At 46.4% G+C, this 26,918-nt stretch overlaps 1 protein-coding gene across 2 annotated transcripts in view; it reads right to left on the bottom strand.

The window, feature by feature from the left end:
* EP300 (EP300 lysine acetyltransferase) overlaps positions 1-9,297 on the bottom strand; it is a 62,913-nt gene extending 53,616 nt beyond the window's left edge. For both annotated transcript variants that reach the window (XM_084303447.1, XM_084303448.1), the window contains exon 1: positions 8,324-9,297. In XM_084303447.1, the coding sequence (XP_084159573.1) occupies positions 8,324-8,417 (94 nt within the window). In that variant the 5' untranslated portion in view covers positions 8,418-9,297. The remainder of the gene's footprint in view (positions 1-8,323) is intronic.
* Between the last annotated feature and the right edge of the window lie 17,621 nt (positions 9,298-26,918).

Here is a 26,918-nt window from a genome sequence, read left to right as displayed (position 1 = left end):
AAAAAAAAAAAAAAGGCAGAACAGGAGAAGGAGCCACATCCTCACAAGACAACTCTCAAGCACTCGTGAAAACACAGGAGCAAAGGTGAAGCACAGATATGTAACAAAGTGCTACTAAAAGAAAATCATCGATTCCCACGGCATCTGCAATGGCAGAAAATTAAGCCAGTCATGTTCAGGCAATTGCAGCGGGGAAAAAGCATGCTAAGAAAGAGGCAAAACTCTCAAGATTCCTACCAAGTGGGCGTGAGAGAGTTTTGCTGTATTTTGGAGAACAGATTTACTCTTACGATTAAAGCCCTTTAACGAGGAGGCTTTTCGCATAGATGCTCTGTGAAGCCACAATTACCCAACGGTAACAAGAGCTCTGCCAAGCCATTTTCCCCACCTGAAACTGTGCAGTTAGTTTTAATTAATCTATTAGCTCGATGCAAGACAGAAGGGGAAACACTCAGGCATCAGCCAGAGAAATTTAAGGTCTAGATTCACTGCTGCCATGACCCAAGGCCATCAGCCCCTGTACAAGCCTTACAACGACATGCTGCCGAAGTGGCAGCGTGACGCAGGTCTTCTCAGTTGCTCTTGCATAAGCAGGAGTGAATCCTTATTCTGCATTACGGCGCTCCGGTAACAAGGTCTTCAGCATCAGACTATTTTTAATTCTGCTCTCTGCAAGAAAGTGGGGAAGCACTGCCTCCTCCTTCCTTCCTGCTAATCCAGAGAAGACCTGAATTTGCTCACCACATCAAGAAACTTGATAACTTGAAGACAGACCACAAACAATACTAGCAGAAAACACAGCTGAAAACGGAGGCACGCTACTCATTCTGAGAGGGAGCTCAGAGCCCCTGGCAGACAGCAGAAGCCCAGGCACAAAACATGTTTGCACATCACGCTAGCGCACAACTTCAGGCACGGACCTTTAAAAACAGCCCGTTGATCTAATTCCTCATCTCGAATGCACGTGATTTCAGTATTAGTTCTAACTGAGTATAAACATCAGAATTTTGCAAGCATAAAAAAAATCACTCTAAAGTAGCAACCACTCATTGCTCAACTTCTACCAAAGGCTATTGGAGGACCGTGCTCTTCCTTCATTTTTTTCTTGAAGCTATCCTAATCTCTACTCAAACACTGCGTCAAACACATCAACTCCTTCTTAAAAAAAAAAAAAAAAAAAAAGTCCCAGTTTTGCTCAGGAAAATAATCTGCAAGTTTAACTCATACCAAGCTGATAGCAACAGAAAGACCAGTTCTTGTGCACTCTGGTTCAAGTGGGGTTTGCCGCTTCAGGAGCGAACTGCATTTACAACAAACTGTTTTCTCTCTCATTCAGAGCTCTTTAAGAAGCACTAAAGAGAGACACAGATGACTGCAGTTCACCACTGAAATGAAGTGAGAAGATTTATGATTCTGAAATATAGATTTTGCTCTAGGAAAATGGAAGGAGTACGATCACACGGAAGAGACGTTATTTAAGGTGGAAGTTCTTCCTGCACAGCCTATTCACACTTTTATGTAACAAAGGTCCCAGTCTTGCTGCCGCTGATGACCTGAACAAGATGAAATTTTGCCATTGTAATTCCAAGATGCTGAAGTCACACGGTTAATCATTTACTTGTGAACATGTTATTTGCATAAATTTCCTTGTGCTGCTTTTAACTTTAAAGTCTCTCAATTGTTGTTCTTATTCCCAAGAGTACCCTGCCTTGGGATGCCGCTGAAATTCCCCCAAGACCACATTAAGTTACCTACTGCTGGTCTGTGAGAGCACTAAGTAGTAAGAATGGGATTTCAGTTGGGAGCCTGATAAATGATGGACCACAGAAGTCCAGAAAGCTGAAAGTGCCTTATCCATCCGCAGCTTTGGGAAGTTTCTGGTTTGCTGCACTAGCAGACAAAAACATGTGTGCACACAGATAGGAAGGGGACACATCTGTGTCCCCAGACAGACCACATCAATTTCAGAAGCAATTACAAATCAGTTTCAAGGAAAGAATGAAGCTCACTGCACTGCCAAGTTCACACCAACTTCGAAGTAACGCATACTGTGTATAAGATCACCAAAAAGCAAAGTGAGTTTTCTGAATACTCCCAAGTAAAAACAGAAAAGAAATGTTAAATTATCTATATAGACGTCAATAGATCAGACTTCTTGAACCGGTAGCCCACCAGAGTTCATAAATGACATCCAGGAATATTAGCTTAGCTTCAGCAAGCCATACGCCAGCACCTTGCCAGAATTTTACTTACATGAACTCTAACATTAGATTCTTTTTGTTCATTAACACAGTAAGAGTATGTTTTAAGGAGATTATCTATTCGCTTGTTTCTGGGAGTTCCACAACGCAAGAACCAGTAACTCATTTGTCTTAGGAAAGCCTCTGTAGAAGAATCACCGTGCCTCTCCTACCACCATGCCTCTCCTGGCCCTCGTGCCTCCGCAAGCAGACAGACACGGTTCCAATTTCTACTTGCTCCTTACGGAGATGCAGGGATAGGCGCAGTGCAGAGCTGTTCTGCACCATCATTTGGACGAGAGCAACAAGTGTCTCCACCCCATCTTACAATCACCGATGACAGAAAATCACCTGCACGGTTTCTGAAGATCCTGTACCCAACTTTTACTTTTTCTGTGAAAATCCAGGTTTGGACCACGATTTCATACCCATGCTTTCCTGTAGGCACAGCTGACAGCCAACTAAGCCAGGAGTTACTTAGGACCGGAGCACAGAACATTTTTTTTTTTCCTAATTTTCTTCAAAAAAGTTATGTAAGATAAGTGTGCTTGAAGTTAAAAACAACTCATCAAGTTTTCGCAGAACTTTAAACAAAACTTTTTTCAGAACTTCTTTCAGTTCTGTTTTTGCAGAACTTTAATATGCCAACCCATTTTAAGGAAACATATTGATATTCAGGAAGACGACAAAACCAGTTTATCAGATCCATCACTTACCAGCCAGGGAGAGGATTTCTATGAATCGCCCTAAGATATATCCTACAAGAAACCCCTACAAATTCAATGTAACTACAGATGTTTTGTACAACCACATGCAGGGACAGATGTATCTTGCTTCAGCCTGCTGCTACAGTTTAAGTAAAGACAGAAAAATCCAAATCCTTGGAGGCAGGTGTGCATTGTTTATCTGTCAGTGAAAACCACGCAGCAAAACTACTCCATTTGTCAAATCTAAGGGACTCCTGGCCAAACCCTCTCAGAGGGGGCACTAGTTAGGGTGATGAGAAAGGTTAAAGTAATATCATTAGTGTTAGAACAAGCATAGCAGCTGCTTTAGCAGGAACAGCCTAAGTGAGACACTGAGGTGACACTGGAGAAAAAATAAAAATCCAGCAGCCTATGAAGAAAACGGAAAAAATATCCAATAAATCGCATCAAATTAAAATCTAATAATCAAGTCACCTTGTCCAAGTTATAAAGATACAAAAAAAAAAAATCTACAGCAAAAGTTCTGCATTAATCACCAGGATCTCATGAAATACACATTCTCAAAAAGCATACATCAAGCCCTCAACTCCACTACACCCTCCCCAGATAAACATTGCTTGTTCTGCAAATACAGAACTGACCTATACTAAATCCTAATGCTGCTCTGGAAATGTTGGGAAGAGATACAAAAAAATCAGTATATTTTTTTTTTGTGGTGTTTGTGTTTTTTGTTTGTTTAATCTAGGATTTATATTCCCAAATCTAGGATTTGTATTCCCAAACTCAGCAACAAAAGCTTTTCACCTGCAATATCAAGTGAATTTGTGCTTTTAAACTGCAACTCTAAACTCATTTTCTAGTCTCAAAGGTTTTTATTCGTAAGTAAGCGCTCAAAATTCAGTTTTGCATCACAGTACGGATGGTCCCTGAGTTGCAGTGGTATTTCTTTACAAGCAGATTTCCTTTCCAACCCTGTGCAAAGGAAGTACATACCTATGTCCAACACGCACAACCCGCTCAAAGTGGCGAAAGAAACAGAGGTGTAGCAATTTGGAGGTCTAGAAGGATCAAAAGCCTGTAAGACTTTCTTCTAAAAGTTACTCAGCACCATGAGAATGATCAGTTTGTGAGGTATTTGAAACATCTTACTCCTAACAAGATGTTTCTTGGACAACCTAGGGAACTCCAAGGCAGAGATACCCGTTTGCCATCATTGGCAAATGCAGCGTCCGCTGTTGGCTTGGAACTTCATCCATTGCAGCACTTGATGTACACTATGTCACCCAATAAACCCTATTTTAATGCATCTTATATGATGACAAAATACTTGGAAAAAAGTTTAAAAGTGGCTCTCAACAAGAAGGGATAGAAATATTTAACTGATGGCTGCAAATTGAACGTGGCTAACAACTTGGTCTTAAATCTTAGTCAGAAAACAGACTTCTAAAAAGTATTTGAAAGAATGTATATACAAACTCTAAGAAAAAAACTTCCATAGCAGACTGGAAACAGTGTTGAAAACCTTATAAGAGCCTCTGGAAGAGGCAGTGAGACAAGATTAAGATTCATTTCAAGCAAAGAAGCAGCCTGATAACACTTGGAACAAGTGACAGATGAGAATCAGTCAAAAACTGTACCACTCCAGATGAGATTAAAAAAAAATACCTATTCTAAATTCTAAAAAGATTTAGAACTTTGATGTAAAGAGGAGTACAGTTTTAAAGGTCAGAAGTAGTGGGGGGAAAAAAAAAAAAAAAAGAAAAGAACATGCTAGTTTTATATAAGATGTGTACTGAAACAGAGACTGGAGATGTGCTATTCCTCAGAAAAACACAACTTCTGGACACGATAAACTGAAGGAACTTAAGGCACATATTACGAACACTGAGTGATCTCTGATCTACCACTCGTATCAACTAACTAAGTGTAGAAAAGTGACTTCCAATGTTAGGGCAAGCCAGAAACACTAAGCACTTAAAATCCTATTTTAGGATCTAGCAACCAAAAGACACGATACCACCCAGCCACGCTAGCGCACAGAGCGTATTCCAGCTTTATTCCTTGCTCAAAGAGCAGCTCAGAACCCACAGCCAAAAAGTTCTCCTAGTCCACAGAACACAGGTTATTTCTAAGGGCGGGGGGATGAAGATGATTCGTAAAAGAAATCATAAAAGGCGACTAAACTCACCCCACCAGCACACGTGGGTCTACACAAACCATGTAGGAATCTGTATGCGGCAACTGCAGCCCACCTGCATCGCTGCAGGAAAAATTGAGGGGCTCGGAAATAAAATGCCCAAAATAAAATCACTGGTTTAAAGTATCCAGCTAAAAACGTATCTCTATGAAAGGCTTCCGCTCACTTACTCAAGGAGACAATTTTCCAGGATGCGCTGAAATTATTCTGCTATAGTGACAGAAACAAACTAGTGTATACAACAGATCTGCTAATACAGTGCTTAAAAAAAGGTTTCTGAGGCTGGATGCAACATGCCAAAACAAGGTTTCCATTTCTATCGATACTTCCATCAGTACCACCACACCAGTACAGAAAAGCTGCTAGCACAGGGTCACGAATTCACGTGCTATACTAAGAATACCGTACCAATAAAAGGTGACCCTACTGTAAAGGTATTCATATCTGAACAAAATTCACACATAACTACCATTATTTTTTTCATCTAATTGAGTTTACTATATTCCAAACCCAGAACATCAGTTTCATCCAGGCCTACAATAAAAACATGGGTGAATTAGAGACTCAACTTAGTGTCCAGTATAGATACTCCTAACACCTACAAGTTCGGGAATAAGTTAACTGGAGCCAGCCATTACTTTTAGGTATCTAACAAGCTAAAACAGTGTTTCATGCTAAGAACTCGGTCAAAAAGGTAACAGCAAGAGAAACACACTGAGAGATCCGCTACATACATGTGCTGGGAAAAGTTTCCTTAACATTGCAAGTTTCTTACCTCTCTCTCCCTCCACATGGATAGTGTGAATCTAACTCCAAGTTTAGAAAGATGGCTGGAGAAGCTACATCAGCACCCACCACCTTTCTGATTTCCTACCATTAGCACAGGAGGGGGGACAATACCAGTTCTCTAGTGTGAAAGTTGCTTGCGCTATTTCAAAGCAAATTTCAAGAGCAGATAGGTTTAAAATGTTTCCCACAACAGTAGAAGCGAGAGAAAAATGTGCCATTCAAGCAGCAACTGAAAAACGCAGCCCTTAAAACACGTTTATCAGCTCAGCAGGGTTTATTTTATTTAATTAGAAAAACAGGTACGTGGAAGTGTCCCAAATGCAGGCAAGGAATTGTCAACAAGAAGTCCTTAAGAGTAAAAATCCTTCAACAGTTTTCTGTAGCATATATGAAGCATTTGCAGCACTCAGAGACCTCTGCACAGCTACCAGGTGACGACGATCTCAATGACTGTGAAAAAATTTATTCCATTTTGTGTGCTGTCACACCTGAATCTCTCTGAAACTGACCACAAATATACAAAGCTCATTTATTAAGCCGCTCAGCAAGCTAACTATGAAAATAAACTAAATATTCTGTGAAAATCTGCACCTGTTCAACTGAGATAAATTCACATTATCCAAGCCTGTTTTGATCTTAAACACCTCAACTTTGATGCGTCCATACGTCTCAACCAAAATAAGCCTTCAGTTTTCATGTTTTCAGGTATTGAGACTTCCCTCAAAAGCATTTTATTTCACCTCCATAAACAGAACAAGATCACCACTGCCCAGGCAAAGTAAAAAAAATGGTTACTACCGTTAGGCACTGGTTTCCAAGTGTAGCATAAAAAACCAACTAGCTCCAGCTAAAGAGCAGCTTCTTCAGCCTTCTGCTCTCTTGGTGGAGACCTGTTGCTATTAAGGAGAGTTGTGGCCTCCACTTGCAACATTACACTGATTGCACTGCCTGTACCTACAATGCTCTGAAAGTTACATACCAACTTTTCAGAGCTAATACGTCATCCACCAAGAACAGAAGGCAAAAATCAAGTTTGTGAAGATGATTCCAAGCAGAATCACATCCACTGCTCAGACAAAAACTGGATACTGAAACCTGCTGTCTACTGTCAAGTGACCAGCCATTTTACTTTATTTTTTGAACTCTTCCTTCTTCTTGGCAGCTCTAACTGCAGCAAACAAGGCTGGTGGCATGAGGACACCACCACTCACCAGACTCTAGCAGGAGGAGGCCGCCTCCATCTGTAGGCACACTCTGTAGGCTTAAGAAGATCTAAAGTGAGCCTAAAGAAACTCCCGGGGGACAGGTAACCAAGTAGTCTCATAGCAAAATGATAAGAAATGAGCTCTGCTTCACTAGAAGCATGAAAAAGCTCAACAGCCCTGTGGTACTCCATCTCCCCTCCCAGTACAACCAGCTCAGATTCGCTACTGGCTGGGACACCTACATTTTCCAACCTCCAGCCTGCCTTCACAGCATCACCAAGGACCTTTGCAGGACTGCAGAGAAGCCCCTTTATCCTCCCAACCCCCAAGTTCACAGGGCAATTTCAGACATTTTAGTCTCACAGCAAAGAAAATGAGAGATGCAAAACGAACTGCACTCCATATTGATTCTTAATGCAAATGAGGTGAAATAACATTTTGTTTCTAAGTCTTGAGGAGCCTTAGGCCCAAAACTTGCAATCTGGATTTTGGTTTTGGCTCTCTTTTCCCCAAGTCGATGGTTTATTTGAAACAGAACAACAACAACAAAAAATGATTTTTAGATATTCTTCTGCAAAGAAGAGCAAGAAGAATTGTAAAAACACATCAAATAACCAGGCTGAATGCGAGAGGGGGGGGGGGGGGGGAAACAGCAGAGAAAAATCTCGTTTCTGAACAAGCTGTGAAAAAAACTTGTATATCTGCAAAATAAGAACCAAGACCTGTACCTGTGTACGTACAAGCGTACACAGAAATTCAACAATAAAGTGCACGAAACCGGCATCTTTAAATCCAGTTGCAGAAAGACGAAATAGTGCTAAAGGCACGGGCTTCGCAAGGAGCTCTGTAATAACTATTGTGAAAGCCACGAAAATGACAAACTGTTATCTGCAATTGATCAAAAGCACAATAAACTGACCAGCTTTGCCTTCCAACACTTCCCCCCCCCAAAAAAAAAATTAAAAAAAAAAGACAAACAGGAGGCAGGAACATCCCAAGGGCCCGGTCTGAAACGCGAACGGGTTCAAACGGGGCTGGAAGGGGAGCAAAGCCCCGAGAAAGGCCGAAGGCAGGCGCAAGTTCGGCTTCTGCCAAAGGGAGGGGGAAGATTTGGGGCAGGAGAGGGGAGAGGAGGGCAGCAATTGTGGCATCCAGAGGCTGAGGGCCTGGGCCCCCGAGACTGACCTGTGCCGTCGCTGGCGGACACGGAGAGCGCCGGTGAGGAGAGTTTAGGCCGCTTGGCTGAAGGCGGGCCCGGCTCCACCACATTCTCGGCCATTTTTAATTCTTTTTTAGACAATCACTCCGAGCAGAGAGACGCAGGGGGGGAGCCCCAAGACCTTCGGCTTCTCCTCGGGCCCCCGGGTGAAGCCGCAGCACAACAATGCCGACGAGAAGGGAGCGGGGAGGATCCGGCTGGGGGGGGGCCAAGTTCCCCTTTTTCTGCCCCTCGGGCTCCGGGAGGGCGGCAGCGGAGAAGCGGGGCGAGGGTGGGAGCAAGAGGCCTCTGCCCCCCAAGGCGAGAGGGCTGAGCCGAGATGGGAAGAGCCCCCGCCGAAAAAAATAAAAAATAAAATTAAAATTAAAAAAAAAAAAAAATTGAGGCTGGTGGTTTGATTTTTTTTTTTCCTCCTTCTTCTCCTTCTTCCCTCGGTGAAATTAATCCCGGCTGTTGTGCTGCTGGTGCTTCCTCGCCGCCGCCACCATCATCATCTTCATCCTCCGGGGGGTCTCCTCCTCCTGCTGCCTCCTCACCGCCGCCATCAGCCTCTTCCTCCTCGGCGCCGTCCTCCTCCTCCTCATCGCCACAAGGAGGCGGGCGAAGGAGGGGAGAGGAGGAGGAAAAAAGAAAAAAAGCAGCTCACCGTCCTCTAGCAGCGGCTCCTTCCCCCTCCGACACCACCCTGCTGAAAAATACCCGGGGGGGAGGCGGCGGGGCGAGAGGCCGAGCGGGCGCGGGGTCCCCAGCTCCACTCGCTCCTTCCCTCGCCCGTCGCTAAATGGCTGCAGAGAGGGGAGCCGTAAGGATGAGGAGGCTGAGGATAAGTCCCAGGAGTCTCCGCTTCACATCTTGTTGTGCAGGGAAGGAGGAGGAGGAGGAGGAGGGGTTGTTGTCCTGCTGGAGGCAGCGCCGATCGCGGGCTGGGAAGGTGGGGGGCGGGCTCCGACACCCCTCGCTGCCCCCCCCCCCCTCCTCCACCTCCCCGCTCCGCTCCTTTCCCCCTTCCTCTTTTCTCTCAGGAGCGGGCTGCCCCCCCCTCGGGCGCAGGAGGCGCAGGGGCCGAGCCCACGGCAGGAGGAGGAGGAGGAGGAGGAAGGCGCCGGCCCCTCCCCCCCTCGCTGCCTACCTTCCCCCCTCCCGGGATGGTGGCGAGCCCCGGCGGCTCGGCTCGGCTCCGCTCCCCGAGATGGGGGCAGCGGGGAGAGAGAGAGAGAGAAGCCGCCCCCCTCCTGGGGGGGACCCGCACCTCGCCTCGGCCAGGGGCCGGGGGAGGGAAGCCAAGAGGTTGGTGGCAGGGAGGGAGGGGGGGGGGGGGGTAAGGCTGAGAGACCCCTCGGAAAGGAAGAGCCGGGAGGGGGGGTAAAATGTAAAATAATAAAGTGAAAAATTGAAAAATTTTAAAAAATAAAAAATAAAAAAATAAAAAAAGGAGGAGGAGGAGGAGGAGGGCGGGGGCCTGGCCGCGGGGTGGGTTAAATGGCCGGCGGGGGGGGTGGGGCGGGCAGCGCGGGGGCCGAGCGCAGGCTCCCTACTGCCCCTGCCTGGCGCTGCCGCCGCCGCTGCTGCTGCTGCTGCTGCCGGGGCGTGTGTGGCGGAGCCGGGGGGCGCCGGCGGCGGGAGAGGAGAGAGGAAAAAAAAAAAATTAAAAAATTTAAAAAAAAAATTAAAAATAAAAAAATAAAAAGGGGAAGAAAAGAGAGAGAAAAAATAAAAAAAATAAAAATAAAAGAGAGGCGTAGCGGGCGCCCTGGGCTCCGCGCTGCGCTGCCGGCCGGGCCGTGTCTGTGTGCGCTGCCCCCCCCCCGGCTCCGGCTCGCCCCGTCCGGCGCGGCTCCGGCGGCTCCGCGCCTCGGCCGCACACAACCAAAATGGCGGCTGTTGTGCTGCGCTGCGCTGCGCCCCGCTCCGCTCCGCACCGCCCTCCCAGGGCAGCCAGCGGCGGCGGCGGCGGCCGGAAATGAGCCAAGAGCGGGGGGGGGGGGGAGAGGGAGGGGAGGGAGGGGGGAATAAAGGGGGCGTGGCCGCGGGGAAGGGGGCGGGGCCTGGCGGGCGCTGGCGCACACAATGGAACGCGGGGAGGGAGGGGAGGGAGGGGGAGCCGCCCAGCCGGCGTCACGAGCCCGCCGGCGGCCAATGGGAAGCCGGGCGTTGGCGGAGCGCTTCCGCAAACTGCGCGCGGCCCCGCCTCTTAAAGGGGAAGCGCACCCCGAAAAACATCCCGGCTCCCTGCTCGCTCCGGCAGCCGCCGCGGCCGGGCTGGGCTGCGGGCGGCACCGGGAGGGAGGGGGGAGGCGGGGGGGGAGCCCCGCAAGGGCCAGCGATGGGAGGAGGGGTCCCAAGACGAACACTGCTGGGGTTAACGGCTGAATTTCACCCCCACCTTGCCTGTGAAGCGCTGTATTTATTTATTTTAACCCACAGCTGAGCCTAATTTTAATTATTTTTTTAAAAGTCTCCTTAGAATTAAAAGCTGACTGAAGTAAAGCCCATATAAAGGTTTTCAGGCTCTCCAGACGCCATTAAGCCATCCCTCAGTAAGGAGCGAGCGCCAGCGTTATAAGCACAGCAAGGTGTCCACATAAACCCCTAACTGCCCCTAAAAGCCTGCCCGGTGCTGACCAACGGGCTGGAGCAGCGCAGGGGTTCCCAGAAGGAGTTTGGTGACACTCGGTCCTGTCTGGAGCTGGCTCCCAGCAATAGCTGCGTGTGAGCCCGGTGTCACATCGCTCACAGCTCCCCTGCAGCCTCTCCCTGCTCCTGGCTGTGGTAACACGCAGCACATGTGTGCTTGCTGGATCACAGCCTGCGAGATAAAAGTTAGGAAGCTGGGTAGTTATTTGCTGCTCCAGAGTGTCGTATGGGTAAGTTGGGTTAGTTAAGCGCCAGAGGAAGCTGAGAGAAAACCAAAATAAAGTCCTTTCTTGTGTGTGTGACATCTCTGCGCTGCCTTAGGACAACTTCAGAAATGCGTACCTGTCCTGTCTGAAAAGGGGAAAACACGCACCCTTGGTGAATGCTACCAAACCAGCACACACATTTTTAACATGAATTATATTAACCAATATGCTAGGAAATCTATACTTCTGGTATACAAACTTCACAACCAGGAGAATTCTTTACACGTTAGAAAGTCGTATTCAGTTAGCTTTCTGCAGTAGGGACTAAAGTATATCGAAAGCAAATAGAAAAGAATCAGCATGAGAAACTACCTGTATTTTATTTTCTGGGGAAAAAAAAAAAAAAAAAAAAAAAAAAAAGATTAAAATACATTTAGGAAAACTTCATCTGTTCATTTTTCTAAAAACATTGCAGTTTTCTTAAACAAACCTCAATACGTACACAACCAACTGTTGTTAAATGTCACCTGCCAAAATGGTAACATTTAAAATTACTAGAAAACAATAATAAAACATAAACTATCCTAAAAGTAATAAAGCCAAACAAACATAGATCTACATGAATAAAACCAGGAAAGAAATAAGCTAGGAAAAAGCAAACAAAGCTATTTACCCAAGGACAACTACTTCTCCTTCTTACCTCTGCTTCCCCATCCCTATACTAAGGATAGTTGTATTTATCCCTTGAAAAACAATACCCAGAAGAATTAATTAGCTCATTATTGCCAGCAATTATAATGGTTGTTATGTGCTTTGAGATAACTGGATGAAAGTACCATCACTCTGATTAAAATAAGAACCCACTCAGGAAAGCAATAAGAAGAGGAATGCGAGGCCTTGAACTTTTATCATGGGATCTTGTTTGGCCTTAGTTGGTAGTTGTTGAAAATGGTAAGCATGCCCAGCTGTTTTGAGGGCTATGGGAACAAGATAACATCCCCTCGCACTGCGGGAGGCAGCGGAGTGCCCAGAACTGGATGTCCCTGCATCACCAGCACACAGCATCTTTCCTACCTGTGGGGGCTTGGGGTGCTCCTGCCTTCTTATCCCTGTTCCTTACTGCACTTCTGAGCTGTTTTTTTTTTTGTTGTTGTTTTTTTCCTGAGCTCCCCATGGCCGATGCCTGTGTCTGGCAGGTAATTTGTCCTACCCCTCAGCTGCCTCCAACCACTGCAGGTCCCTGCTCACGCAGCACCTCTCCTGGGGGGAGCGGGGAGGAATGACCCCTGCTTCCAATGAAGGAGAGGAGCTGCGTGTGGAGGGTCCCTCTTGGTGCAGGTTGGAGGGGCGAGGAAATGATTTAGGGCTGCAATTCTTGCAAATAATGCCAGGGCACAGCAATATTTCTGGAAAGCAAGAGCCAGCTGTGCCTGAGTGGAGAGCATTGCTCAGTGCAGTGTCAACGTTGAAACCCAGCGGCATTTTGATACGAGACAAATTTTATTAAAACCATAAGAAGTAACCATCCAATAGCTGGTTCTTGCAGCTAGTGTATACATAAAAGAAAGGGCTGGCTAGCTGACAACGAGCAAAATGCTTGCAGTCCTCAGCCCCAGAAACGCAGGCTTCCTTAGTCACTCAGCTTTCAATAGCTGCAAACACGGAGTTATGTTGCTAAATATTAAGGGCTCAGCTGTTTACCAGAAGAATGTTTCCTCCCCGGAACACATGTTTTTGCTTAAAAGAAGTTCTCCAAAACACTTCATTTCATTAGGAAAAGCAACATTATGGTCCTGACAAACATGCCATACCGTCCCCCCCTCGCAAGAGCGAAAAGAAAAAGCAGACAGCGCTGACCACTGCGTTTAGCAGAGGGGCAGAGGTAGGCTCTGTGTAAGAAACACCGCAGCTTGAGATCTGGTGATTTAGAGATGATCTCACACCCTGAAATGTATTTATCTTTATGCATTGTTTTCATATTCTGTTCCACGTCAAAGGCACAAATCTGAAACAGCACCAGGAGACCTGCACCTTGTCCCACTGTTGACAAATCACTTTCTTTCACTCCCGAGGCTCAACTCTCTCCAACAGGGAGGTGATACTTCCCCTCTTTTATAAAGCACATCAGAATCATTAAATAAAAATCTAGGTGCCACTGTTTCTGTGAGACTGCTCTTTCTTGTCTTCTTAATGAAATCACACTGAAATTAATGCATTTGCATCAGCAGTTGATTAATCCCAGTATGTTACAGGGACAAAAGCAAGAGGTTCTAGAGTGAAAACGTAATATTTTTAGTTAAGAGCCCTTGAATTTCCATGTGCTTTGAGCTCACAGAGTGTGAAGTGGTGGCAAATTTCTGACTATATTTACAGTGATGTACTGAAAATGGCCATTGTGCAGTGGAGCTCGAGCTAATATGGGAAATCTGCGTTGAAAGAATTACAGCTATAGTAATGATCAGAGGAAGCACACTGTTACATTCCTCTTATTGCTTTTGACTCTAGTATCCAATGGGAAAGTTCTTGATAAGCTTTATTGTACTGCAGAAGGTATAAACAGTGTGCTTTGAAATCTGCTGAGCTTAAAACCCAAACTTTTTTTGTTTGTTCCCAAATTGTCCCACAGATATAAATCCTCTGTCCACACATGCTTATAAACAACAAAATACAATTATTTCTGTTACACCTTCCCTTTCTTGGCTGTTTTTTTTCTTTTTTTTTTTTAGTGGTCCTTCTTTAATTCACTTTTTTATGTGTGACAATATTCTTCTATACACTGAACTGCAATGTATTGTTTGATGTTTGCAATCAAAATGTAAAGAAGGAAAAGGATCATTTTTCTGATTTATTACTTTACATGCTCTGAGATATAAAGTGATTCTTTCATTGAGGTCAGGAAAGCATTTACTCTTCAACAGAAAAATGTACTGAATAGAAAGGTTTTCTGTACAGAGGGTATTGGCCTTCAGACAGAGCTAACGGGACCATACATGGGATAATACACTGAGCTCGTGTATGGGATAATACACGGAGCTAATCAACACAATCTGAGCTGTTTTTACAGTTGCCATGGGAAAAAAAAAAAAAAAAAAAAAAAAAAATCCACAGGAAATATAGGTCTTTTTTTTCTTTTTCCTTTTTTTCCTTCTCTTTTTCCTTTTTCCTTTTCTCTCTCTTTTTTTTTTTTTTTCTTTTTTCTTTCTTCATTTTTTATAAAGTGGTCTTGTACTTCCTTGGCTTTTTGGCTTCCCAAAAAAGGCAATGCCTTCATGCTTTCTTTCCACACACAGATAAAAGTCAATAATTAACCACAAACACCAAAAGCCAGGTGACTCTAATGCAACACCTCTGTGTAAAACAATAGGGTTAATCATCAGTTCCTTACCTTCCTAATTTATTTGGCTTTATCACTTGTCTTCCCAGAAGGTCCATCTTGAATCCTCACGTTTCAACATCTGTGAAGTTTTTTTCTCTCATTCTCTCCTAGCAGTGATGCCGATGCCAGGCGGCCTTGAGCTTTCTGTTATCACTAAGCCAAATTGTTAGCATCCTCTGACCTTCTCACACAAGAGGCTTGGGAGCCTCAGAAAAAGGGATCAAACACTGATGGTGTTATGCTACAGTGGACACCGTGTGGTAGGTGCCATGTGGTGGACTCCAGCAGCCTAGGTGTGGGATGTTAGTGGACATGAAGAAAAACAAGCATTGAAAATAGGAAGTTTTAGTGATTCTGAGAGAAGAAAAATTGCCCTAAATCATGTCCCACAGCAAATCTCAGGAAACTTCTTGATGTGGTTTTCAGCAAAGATGAAGCATTTTGTCTTTCACTATAGCTGAAGAAACATGCAGGTGACACTGGGGGGAATGCAGAGGGCTCTTCCTGGTCATCAGAAAAGTAATTTGAAGGTTGATGCTACTACTCAGTTGTCAATATTTATGTGATTGCCAGTTTGTTGCTGTTTAAGAACCAGCTCCAAGGAAATAAAGTGTGAAGTGAGATGCACACAACCATAAAATGCTGGGAAGTTCAGTTTAGGTTTTCACTGCCTCACACGTTGGAAGCAGGGAGTAAACGCTTTGTACAACTGCCTGGGCCCCGTAAAAGAAAATGGGTCTCAGTTGCTGTGTGTCGGGGCGGCGGGTGCCAGGAGCCATCCCAGCACATTTAGTCCCTTTCAGGAAAATCCTTTTAAAATTGTTTTGGCTGAGGTGGGTGCCTGCCCCTTTGCAGAGGAGCTGACGGGAGGGGAGGTGCAGGTGTGCCGGGATGAGGCCACGCCAGGCCCGTTCCCATGCAGAGGGGCTGAGCTGAGGGCTGAGGCCTCGGGGTGAAGGGCGCATGGCTCCCTTCTGGGTGTTTTAATTAAAAGACGGGCAGGAAGTCCAAGAAAATGCCTAAAATGGCTTGAGCCCTTCCTCCCGATCTGGAAATGGATGTCGGCAGCGATCCCAGCCCAGCCACCAAACCCCTCCCTCCCCGGGGCTGCATGGCTCCCGATGCGGCGCCTGCAAGCAGCCCGCGCTGGAAGCGGCCACGGCTCACATGGCAGCAACGCACGGGTGGTGCGTGGCCGAGGCGGCGGCTGCCTGCGCCGACGGCAATCCGTCATGTCCCCGTCCCAGCGCCTGGCCTGGGAAGAAGCGATTAAAATCCGACAGGGACCAGTCCCGGTTTACGAGCAGGGGAACGGTTTAAAAGAGGCTTCCGTGAGCCTGGAAACAAAGCCCAGTTGAATCGTGCCAATGACTTAAATTGGCTTCAAACCAGGCCTCTAACAGCTTTCCCAGTTAAAATAAATAAATAAATGAGTCGCTTGTTTATAATTTTTTAAGCCAGCACAAAGTTTGGGCTGTATCGTCTGACCTCCTCACAAAGCTGACAGATAGCAATGTCCGTAACAAACGCAAATAACTAACTGCACAGTTGGGAAAGCTGCGTCCCATAGCCACGGTGTGATGGTCCCTGCCATCATGGTGTTACGGGTCCAAGGCAGCTGGCCCAGCTTTGAAGGCATCAGCCCTGATTCCTTCTCTCTCCTTCTGCTCCCATCCTGCACCACGCATGGGGCCTCAGCCCTTCTGCTCGAAATTTCCCATTGCTCAGCTACAGATAGCCCATGGAGAGCCTTTTGGTGGGACTTCGGCTGCTGTACTCCTTCCAGCACCCAGCTGTCTTGCATGAAGTCCATCAAGATGTGCTGTGCATGCGGTACCTACCCCATTGATCCCTAAGGACTTCAACACAGAGCTCTGCATGCTTTCAAGGGAAGGCTAAGGGAGAATAAATCACCAAACATGGAGCCCAGGATACCCTGTCCTCTCCTCAGTGCACTGTGGAGAAGGACGTCCTTGAAAAGTTTGACCGCTTTCAAGACAAAGCCCTCTGCAGCCCTCATGCAGCAGTGCAACAGGGGGTCTTTGGGGGATGCTGGAGACCAAACCTGCTGGGAGATGACTTCATTCACAGGGTGTGTGGAGACTCGAGAGCTGCAGAGCTGAGCTGCCTGCATGGGCCTCACCCAAATTAACTGCTGCTCACAGGTTTGTGACCTCTATTTGATAGGGTAGACCTGCCTTGCATATTCTTTTCAGGTTTGATTAACAAGGATGAGCAGATGAAGGCACACCTGAGCAAAGATATCGCTAAAATAGTTCATTAGTTTTACTAAGCTAATTGAATGTGGACCAATGAAATCATCACACCAAGATCGTGATTAAGATTGAATTAGTAAATCAATAGTTTCAAATGATCTGATCGCCAAATTAAATATCAGCCTATCAAAGTGATTTGTGAAGTTGTCACTGGAGACATCACTCAGATTTAATCTCATCTAGGGACACTTCAAGAAGGAGGCTGAGTCACTTTTCAGTGGATGCAGTGACCCTGCCATTGAAGAATGTAGACTGGGAAGGATATAGGCACCGGGGAGATGTGGCCTCCAACCCTGCTTGGATTCTTTGCCAAGACGCACAACCCACGTTCTGCAGTAATCTTATTTTAGCTCTGTTTTGTGAAGTAATGAGACAGGTATCTCCACAGCACCTTTCCTGTAATGACTCTTCCTTAAACTTTAGGCTTATTTTTGAACTTTGTTTTGTTGAGTGAAGCACTGGAGGCTTCCTCTGGGTGCTCAGCTTGGCGTCTGATGTGGTCCCTTATCAGCCCATGCATCATGACGAGAGCCTTCCCTCAAGCCCAGTTTGTCTTCCTCTGCATGGGTTATCCAGTGCAAGATAGAGACATGATGCTGGTGTTTTTGTTTTGGGGAATGGATGACACTGAGAACAGTATTTTCCACATCGCTATCTTTTGCAGTGGTGTAATTTCATTACGGTCAGCCTCAGATTCAAGCTGTATGGCTGGTGTGAGCCCTGGTGTTTGACCAATAAAGTTTTCTCAGGATCAGCCCTAGACTGGACCCATTTTCTTGCTGCAAACGCCAGTCCAGGCAAAGTTCAAAATGTCTTTGGATTCCCAGCTGATGGAGGCTCCAGGCTTGCGGGTAATGCAGAGAAGGCTTTTCACATTTCTTTGTCACTAAAGTGAGTTATAGTGCACCTAAGGCAAAATAGGGGCCTTCAAAATAAAATAAATAAATAAATAAATAAAAATGTAAAATAAAAGATGCCTTGGTTCCCCTTTTGCAGAGACAGCACAAATCAGGAGGCGAGCTCTCCACAGTGCTCTGGTAGAAAGCAATTTCCTGATTTAGGGTGATATGTAGCTAAGGATTTTGACTGATCTCATCTATATGTATATTCAGTCTTTCCAAGATGTTATTAGTAAGCATACCCCAAATTTGAATGTCTTATTTTATTGTATAAAGCCTCTTTTATATTATTTTTCCGGACAGTTATCTGTGTTACATGCAGCCTGGTACAGCTTCAGGTCATCTGCGGATTTAACAAACCTCATCTTTCTTCCATCAGGCAGCTAATTTATATTAAACCAGTGAGCAGTCCTGTACCTGGGCCAGATCCTGACTGCCCCTCATGCAGTACAGCCTTTCGTGTTGACAGCATACCACTGCCATAGACTGAAATAATGCAAGGTTTTGCCACCCGTCCTCTGCTAGTTTCATCCAACGAGTTTCCCTGCCTGGTTTAGGGGAGCATCACTTGAAATCATGCCGAAGTCTTAATGCAGTTGAGCTGTGCCATGTCTGGAGCTTCTCCTTTACCCACGGAGCCTGCTCTTCTCTTTTAGAAGACAATCCAGTAAGGTTGGCAGGGCTTGCTGTTGACAAACCCAAGCTGCCTGCTTTACCTCTTGTTGCTACCTATATAAGTTTACAAATAAATAGATTATTTGTTCCTTTTTTTGTTCATTTGTTTTCTTTTTTTTTTTTTTTTTCTTTTTTTTTTTCCTGAGAGTTGAAGTTAAACTGACTGGCCTGCATTTCCCTTGGCTCCTCTTTTCTTCCCTATTCTACTCTTTTGCCCTTTTTTAATCTTTGGGCGCTCTGCCATGTCCCCCCAAAATTCCCCAAGTTAACCACCATGAGATAACTTGAGATAATGTCCATCATTGCTGGATGAAATTCCTCCTGCAGAGTGAATCTGAAAGCATTTAGCTCATCCAGGTGCTCTCCAGCCAATTCTTTATTCTGGGCCTATGTCTCAGTCCCTGTGTTAGTTGTCTGCTTGGCAGCAATATTTTCACTGAAGATCGATAATAAAAAAGTATGAAGCACTTTGACTTTATTGGCATTATTTATCAATAGTATTTGCTCTTAATTGAGTAGCAGAGCAATACTTTTCTGTGATCATTTTCTTATCACAAAGTGAGATGAAGTCCTTTGTGGGCTGTGCCCTATACTGGGTACAGGGGTGGCCATCCCCCCCCTTTTTAATTGTTGCGTGACAGGGGAGGTGGTGTAGAGCCAAGCTGGTTCCTTCTGGCCTCTGCCCATTTTTTAATACATTTTCTAAAGTTCTTGTGTGCTTACTCAAACAGAAATTTGAGATGGCAAAGACACATTATGGCACCGAAGTTGCCTCCCCAGCGCTCATGGTCAGCCTGGGGGACTTGCGGCTCTGCTACGGCCACATCTCTGAAGGGTCCCCTGCAGAGATCTGCAGTCCCCACATCAGCGCAATTTCTCTTTTACCGAGGGGACCATCAGGGGGGACCCTGCCCGTGCAGCCCCCAGCCTGTCCCCACACGGCTCCCTGCAGCGGGCAGCCCCAGCCCCCATTTCGGGCCGCTCATGCTCCTCGTTTTGCTGCGGACGCCGGTGCTGCTCTCTGCATCCTTTTGGAAGTCCCGTCGCTATGGCGACTGGATGCAGCTTCACCGTCGGTTTGTTGTCCATCTATTTCCATCAGAAGCGATCCTGCAGCTTTTATGTTTTTTACCGATTTTAACTCAAATCGCTCGGAGGTGGTTTTGAATGTAAGAAGGAAGCGATGCACTGCAAAGGCAAACTTCCAGAAACCTTTGTGGTCCGCGGTTGCCTTCGTTAATATTTTAACGACTACAAGAGACTTTTCATCAATTTCTTATCAAGTTTGTGTCATTGTCACAGTGCCCTTAGAGAACATCAGGGAGAGAGAGAGAGACAAATCTCTTTGCCCCTTGGGATGGCTGCAGATAACACCAAATTGCTCATCATCACCCGGTGGCAGGTGGCAGCACGAGGAGTAGTCCTGTTCCCTGATTCCTGGGGGACACATGGCACCCACCATGCATCCCAGGACAGGAGACCACGAGGGGCTGCAGCTTTCTGCCATTTTGGCCGTGGTGCCAGGAGCTGAGCCAGAGGTGGCTGTGGGAGATCCTTCCCTGATGTTCCCCAGCTGAACCAAAGGGAAAAGGAGAGAAGAAACAAAAAGGGTGAAGCCTCAGAGCATGCACATGGTAACTCCACTCCTCTTTGCTCACCTGCAGGTGCTTATTCACCATGGAGCAACATTTCAAACCCTACAGTAGCTCCTCACGGCTAAGTTCATGCTCTTACCTGCCAGCTCTTGGCATTTACGATCCGATGACTATTTTAACAAAGGATCATAAATTGCATCCGAATCCTTCTCCACCTGTCCCTGACGAGGGTTTCTGCCTCTTGCAGAGAGGTTTTCCTCCTGCCTTCTGCATGTTCCTCCAGCTGACCCCAGCCGTGGCACTGGCACTACCCTCCACAAACACACAATTTTTCCTCCTTTCTAGCACATTAGCAGGTGCAAAGCTGTTAAACTCCAACAAATCTTAGTAATTCTTTTGTATTCGCTGCATTTAACAGTCAAACAGTACCTTTAACAGTGTTTGGTTTCAAAGACAGTGAAATATCTCCTTGTACCTTTGCTGCATTCCCAGCTTCTGCATCCAGGTGCAGGCAGGAGAAAAGCTGTTGGGCTGAAGACTCAGGGCTTTCCCTGGAAGCCTGAGATTTGCAGTGAGCAAACTTTGTCTGTCAACGTGGAGTTTAATAAGAGCTACAGGTAACTAATAACGGAAATGAACAAATGTGAAATCAACAGAAATTATCTGGGAGGAAAACCGAACTCTGCTCAGAATGCTTTCAAATATAGAAAATAAGGCTTACGGGGGAGCTATATGTATTTTTAGCTGTGTTTAGAGTTCATTTGCTCTGGACAGTCAAAATAAACAACCTTCTTTTTGGATTTCCTAACATTTTCATTGGCAGAGGAGGGCACAATGCTCTTGGATGTGGTCTTCTGGAACACGGTGGAATTCTTAAATAAATGTGCTTAAAAGGTGAAGGGTTTCCTAGGCACTGCAACAGCAGGTTTTGTGAAACCTTTCAATTTTCTGGACAAAACCAAAACGTCAGGAACCTGTTTGCTAGAATCCACGTGTAAAGGACTTCTGCGTTCACCTAATCCTCACAGTGAAAAAAAGAAATAAAATCCTCAAATGGCACAGCGACTCTCAGATGAAAAGAAACCTCCTTAAGTTACAATACAGCACAAATACGAGTGTGGAAAACCTGGCCAGATGCCTGGGAGAAACAGGCCTGGTCTAAAATGCTTGGGTTGATCTCGCCCCACACATCAGCGGCTCCTCTGAGTCGAGGGATATCAGTAGGTGCTTTGAAAATGTGAACGAGGGCCAGCCCTTGGCCTGAGGTTTGCAGGGAGCAGGGCCTGATACTTGGCTTCTCTAAACAAGAAAGCTCAACAGTGATGAGAAGTCTCCTCCCTGTCCCAGTGGCACGGCTTTGGCTTTTGTGAGGCTGTTCCTGCAAGCGCTGAGCATGCTCACGTTGGCTCAGACATTATTAAAAATCCTTTCCAAGAGCCTGGCTGACTGTACACACCAGTGACAAGGCTGCTAGCATCAGAGGAAATCCCAACTTTTGTTTGGAAGAATGTAAACAACGGCTGTTCACAGAAGGGCTGCTTCATTCAGCATCCAGGAAACAAAAAAATAAAACAACCAAAATCCAGCTCCCAGGCCATTGCTCCACCACTGGCTTCCACTCAGCACCATCCTGCTCCTCGGCCAAGGGGCTGACGGCTGTATAGGGACTAAAAATAGGGCTCTTTGGGAAAAAAAAAGCATAGGTTAAAACTCAGCATTTCACATAAAAATACATGCATGCTGGCTTAGATGTCCTCTTATCCCGCAGCCAGCCCCTGTTTCTGTTCAGAGCTGAGCTCTGAGCATCATTTTCATTTTTCCTCTTTATAGGAAGGAACAAAAGTTGTAAGTGGGCACAGAGTATTGTGAGTTCCCAGAGATGTGGGATATTCGAAGGGCTGTAAATATGAGAAGTGTTGAAGTCCTTGCTTTTTGGGCAGCGTTGCAATCCAGGATGCCATACTGGAAGTACCAAGCCGCCCACGATCCTGGGGCAGGGCTCAGCATGTTGGCTCAGCACTGCCCTTGTCCTCCACTACAGAGAAAAGGAGTCAGTTTGAAAATCCCTGTTTATACTTTATTTTCTTCTGAAGGAGTTGAAAGAACAGCAGTTGAATTCAGGACAAAACAATGAATTATCGCATTGCTAATTTTTTTTTCCTTTCTTCTTACAAATAGCCCATCTCCAACTATAAAAGCAACAATCTTCTGCTCACCCACCTTTGCTTAAGGACCCAGTTTTAATAAGATAATGTGCAGATAGCTGCTAGTGGGGAACCTCTATGATGAGCGTGTTTGGTTCCTTACTGTGCCATTTCTGGGGTCACTTTTGGGATCAAGACATAGCAGGGATAAACTGGGATGTTGCAGTCTGGTCCTTGAGTGAATCTCTTGGCTCAGCTCCTCTGAAACACTCTGTGGATTCTTGAACAGCTTGCCAAACTTGCTGGGATTTTCAGGTGCCTCTCAAGCCCAACCCTACCCTCACAGCAACCCCATGGTCCTTGTTTGTGTGCTTTGCAGAGCAAGGCTGACCCCACAGCCCATATTACTCAAGTTTGTTTCCTTTAGGGTCTTTGAATGCCTCTGTGTCTCTCAGGAATGGCAGTTTTCAACAGTGGCAAGGGCTGCTGCCACAAAATTGCACAGGCTGTGTGACCTGGAGCTCCCCTGGAGAGCCAGGAGTCCCTCCAGTCTATTCAGATTGTCCGTCCTATGGGGCTGTTGCCATCTAACACACCCATGGCTATGTCCCACGGTGCCAGCCAGGCTCAGAACATCGTGGCCGAGCCACGGGAAGAGCAAAGCTCTGGCGCCTCTGCATCACCACTGCTGCTGGTGCCAGCAGGGCGATGGGAGAGGCCGCAGTGAAGGTATTGTGAGGGCACCCGGTCACTGCCACAGCAGCCGCCTGGGGTTGTGACAGCTCCAGCGTGACTCAGCCCGGACCAGTGCTGGCTGCCAAGACACCGAGCCCTGGAACTGTTTTGTTGTCTCTAGTGTTTCCCGGGACACACACCTTTGCAAAGTGTCTCACTTTGTGTTTGCGCTGGTAGTAAAACCATGAGTCTGCTTTCTCCCGGTCCCAGCACCCGTCCTGGGAAAAGAGTGGACACAGCCCATCTCGCAAGAACAGGCAAAGTACTTTCACTTGCTCAAGGAAGCTAAAAAAAAAAAATGATAAGAGGAAGTGAATAATTTAAAGCAGCAGGATCCAGAGAGAGTTCCTCTATTACAGAAATGCCTGAATCATCCCCCTTTGTGGTACGGGGGGTTGCAAATGCCCTGGGGAGAACAGGGAAATCCTTCCATGCAAGAGGGAGCACACACCGATGGCAAAATGAGTAAGCTGGACTCTGCTAACTGCTTGCTGTGTTTTTATCAGAAAGGGCTCCTTGCTCAGAGCTGAAAAATGCCTGCCACTGGGCTGCCTGTCCCTAACAATCTTTCCAGCAGCCCCAAGGACTGACAAGTCCAGGCTCTGTCCTGCTCTAAGTTGAGGTTATTCCTATGGAGAAGATCTCACAATCACAGAATCAGGGCTCCCACATTTCCATCACATTCATGAGCTGGTGACCTGCTTTCCAGCCATGGTCTTCTCCAACCAGGAGGAGAAACCCTTAAGCCTCACTTGAGATGCACGGTGCAGCACGTGTCTCTTTGGAGCTAGAGCTCCAGCACTCCACGGACTCGAGCAGACATCTTCCTGGTGATATTTTCACATTTCCTCTCAGTCTGATGAAAGACTGGAAGTTCAATTTATCAGAAATAGAGCAAACAAATTTTGATTTCATCCCCTCACTCCAGGAGCTGGGACCTTGGCACGGATGGATACTGTCTCTCTGTTCAACCAGCACCAGAGGGGAGAAAGCAATAAAAAGAAAAGCCCCTGGTTTCTTCATGAAGCAAAGTCAGAAATCATTCCGTGCCCCTGCTCCTACCCAGGACTCAAGGAGCACTGAGGCCTCTGAGCTTTTTTTGCAAATGTCAAACACACTTCCCTGCGATGGAATTAGCAAAAGAAAAATGGGCATTAAATTCTGCGCAGCAAAAACCGGGATGCAGCAGTGCTGCGAGTGAAAACCCCAGAGAACACAAAACGCTGCTACCGTTGTACTACAAGGCTTTGAATTTTTTTTCCCTACCCCTCTGGTGCCTGATGTTCCTGCAATTAATTCAGTCAGTGTTTCTGACAGCGCGTGAGGAGAAGGAGGGAATGGGTATAGAGCATAAAGCAAATTGGTTTTTGGTTTTCCTTACATCCAAACAGCACAATTTGTTAAAAGAGGAGCTCACACTCGAGACCCAGCATAAATCTCTCTTACATTCTGGGTAATCCATTTAAAAAAAAAAAAAAAAAAAAAAAAAAGTACATTTTGGGGAAGAAAAAAGACGTGCAAAGAGACCCATCTGTGGCAGATGAGCAGCTCGGGCAGTGCATGGGGGATGCTGGATGCTGCCACCAGCAGCGGGCAGCTGCCCAGGGGCATCCAGCGGGTCGGGAAGAGGCTGCTCGGGACAGGTAGCTGCCGACGGGAAGCCACCGATAAATGGCTTCTGATCTCGCCGTGACTCACTGCAGAAACTGCCCTGCCTTCGCTCTTCTTTTTAAGAAATCATCACCAAAGACTGACTTTTTTTAAACCAACCTTAGAAAGCAACCCGAACACATGAGCCTTAAATAATTCCCGTACGTGTTTACCACAAATAATAGAAGTGCTTGCATTGCACTTCCCTCCTGAGCACTGTAGGCTCTGAGTAATCGTGTCTGACCCCGTGCTGCCGGGGTTGTTCACGTTACCTTCTCAGGTCTGCACGTGAAAAAGCCAAGGCTGAGGGTGAGGCCGACCAAGTGAAGAGACCACAGAGTCAGAACGAGAAAGCATGGGTGTTTCTGAGACTTCAGCTCACCTTGCTTCACACGATGTTTTCAAAAAGGCAAAGCCTTTTTGTTACTTGTTGTTACCTATTTCCATTTGACCACCATTTGATGTCAGACACGTGTGGACTAAATATCTCAAGGCACGTCCATTCTGGTGCACATCCATTACCTTGTCTTCTTCAAGTGATGACCTCTAAATAAATACCCTCATCCTGCAGCTGGACCCAAAGCAGAGGTGCGAGGAAAAATAAATGATGGAAATAACCCAAGTACAGAATGAAGCCAGCACAGCTCTGCCAGCTTTCTATCTCCTCCTAGCTTTGGCATGAACACGGCTGGCTCAGAGGAAGCACGTATAGCTACGTGAGATCAGAGCAGTATTTCTGCAGCTGGCCAGATGGGAGCACCCATCACTTCACAGGTGAGCCATTTCCCCAGGCATGAACAGCCTGGCACGCCGTGATGCCTGTTTGGACACTCTCCATGCTGGTAACTGAAGCTCCATGAGGTCTTTGGACACCTCCAGCAGCCATGGCCTGCTCAGCACAGCACGTTGGGCTCCTCTGTCAGTGCCTGCAGGCATGCAGGAAGCAAGCGGTGGCAAGGCTGGTGAGATGGAGAGGTGTGGGACAGGGCATTTGAACCAAGTACCCAGCAAACAGAAAGAAAATCTAAATCCCACAGAGGGACGGGCTCCTCTTGTGGAGGACTGTTTGATGGGCTGCTTTAGAAGGCTTCTGTACTGGACTGAGGAAGAACAAGAAGGCATCTTAGATGTTGGAGGTACGGTAAATGTTGTTTTCAGGTATGTTCGTGGGGGATTTAGGGACAGCTGGATCTACTTAAAATGCAAAAGATAGCCCAAGATAGATGGAAAATTTGGAACAAAACTGAAGGACACAATGCTGTTAAGACCAGATAAACACTCTGTTCCTCTTTCAAAGATAAACAGAATTTACTGCAGATCTTTCTCCTTTCTATCCTAATGTTTTGTTCTTCCTGATGAGACGTCCTCTCCAGAGAGGGCAACCCTTGCACGTCCACATTGCTGGAGGAGCTGCTGCAGATCCACCCCTGAATCGAAATGCTGAAAGAAGTTATCCATAATCAGTGAAAAGGCTTCTGGAAATTGTGTTGAGAGCCCACCCAAAATCAGAAATGGAAACACGAACAAAAAAGCAACCCAAATACATTAGCCCTGTGATAAGGAATTCAGCCTACTCGCACTTACTGCCCCATGCAGCTGCTCAGCTCTGCTTCTGCAGTGGTGGGAACGAAAGCACAAGCTCAGGACCAGTCCTAGTTCCAGGCCCAGAGTCTGCTCATGGTGTAAACCCTCCTTGGTTGGCTGTTTCAACTCTGTTCTTGCTCAGCCTCCAGCTTTCAAGCGTTCCCATGTCATAGTGTCAGCATTCAATGTCCCCCAGCTCTTGACTGGTGGCATCTCCTCAGGATGTGGAAGGTCCAGCTCTCCACAGTCAGACACCGCATAAAAATGCACTTTCCACAGAGCCTTTCACAAGCAGTTGGAGCTTTCTGAGCCTACTTTGTCCAAGAAAAAAAATAAAATAAAATAGATCTGGATCAAGGAATTTATTCCAGATCTTTTTCTATTTTGTATGCAATGTTTTAGATCTGGCTCTGCCCTTGCCAACATTATGGGTTGTTATTTTGTTGTCGTTCCTGCTAATGAAGTAAATAGCTTTGCGTTCCAGCTCACGATAATAACACAGCTATATCCCTAGTTTGTCTTGGCCAAGACAGGCTATTAAAATGAGTTTTGTTTTGTCATGTTTCATTTTCTGAATCACCTTCAGCAGAAGAAGAGCTGCTGGAAATACACCAAGCAGGCTGAGAGTCAGAGGGAGGAAAAACATCTGAGACCAACCCGCGGCTCCAGGCTCCGCTGGGACAAAAGCAATAATGCTGCTCGTTTCCTACCGCGGCACAAAGATGTGTGTGTGTGTGTTGGGATGGGATGGGGAGGTCTCTGGGCTCACCACGTGAAGCTGCCACCT

The sequence above is a fragment of the Netta rufina genome (genome assembly GCF_964035555.1).
Source record: "Netta rufina genome assembly, chromosome: 1".
Classification (NCBI taxonomy): Eukaryota; Metazoa; Chordata; class Aves; order Anseriformes; family Anatidae; genus Netta; species Netta rufina.
Note: the sequence above shows the minus strand (reverse complement) of the source record. Positions and strands in the feature narration are given on the sequence as shown.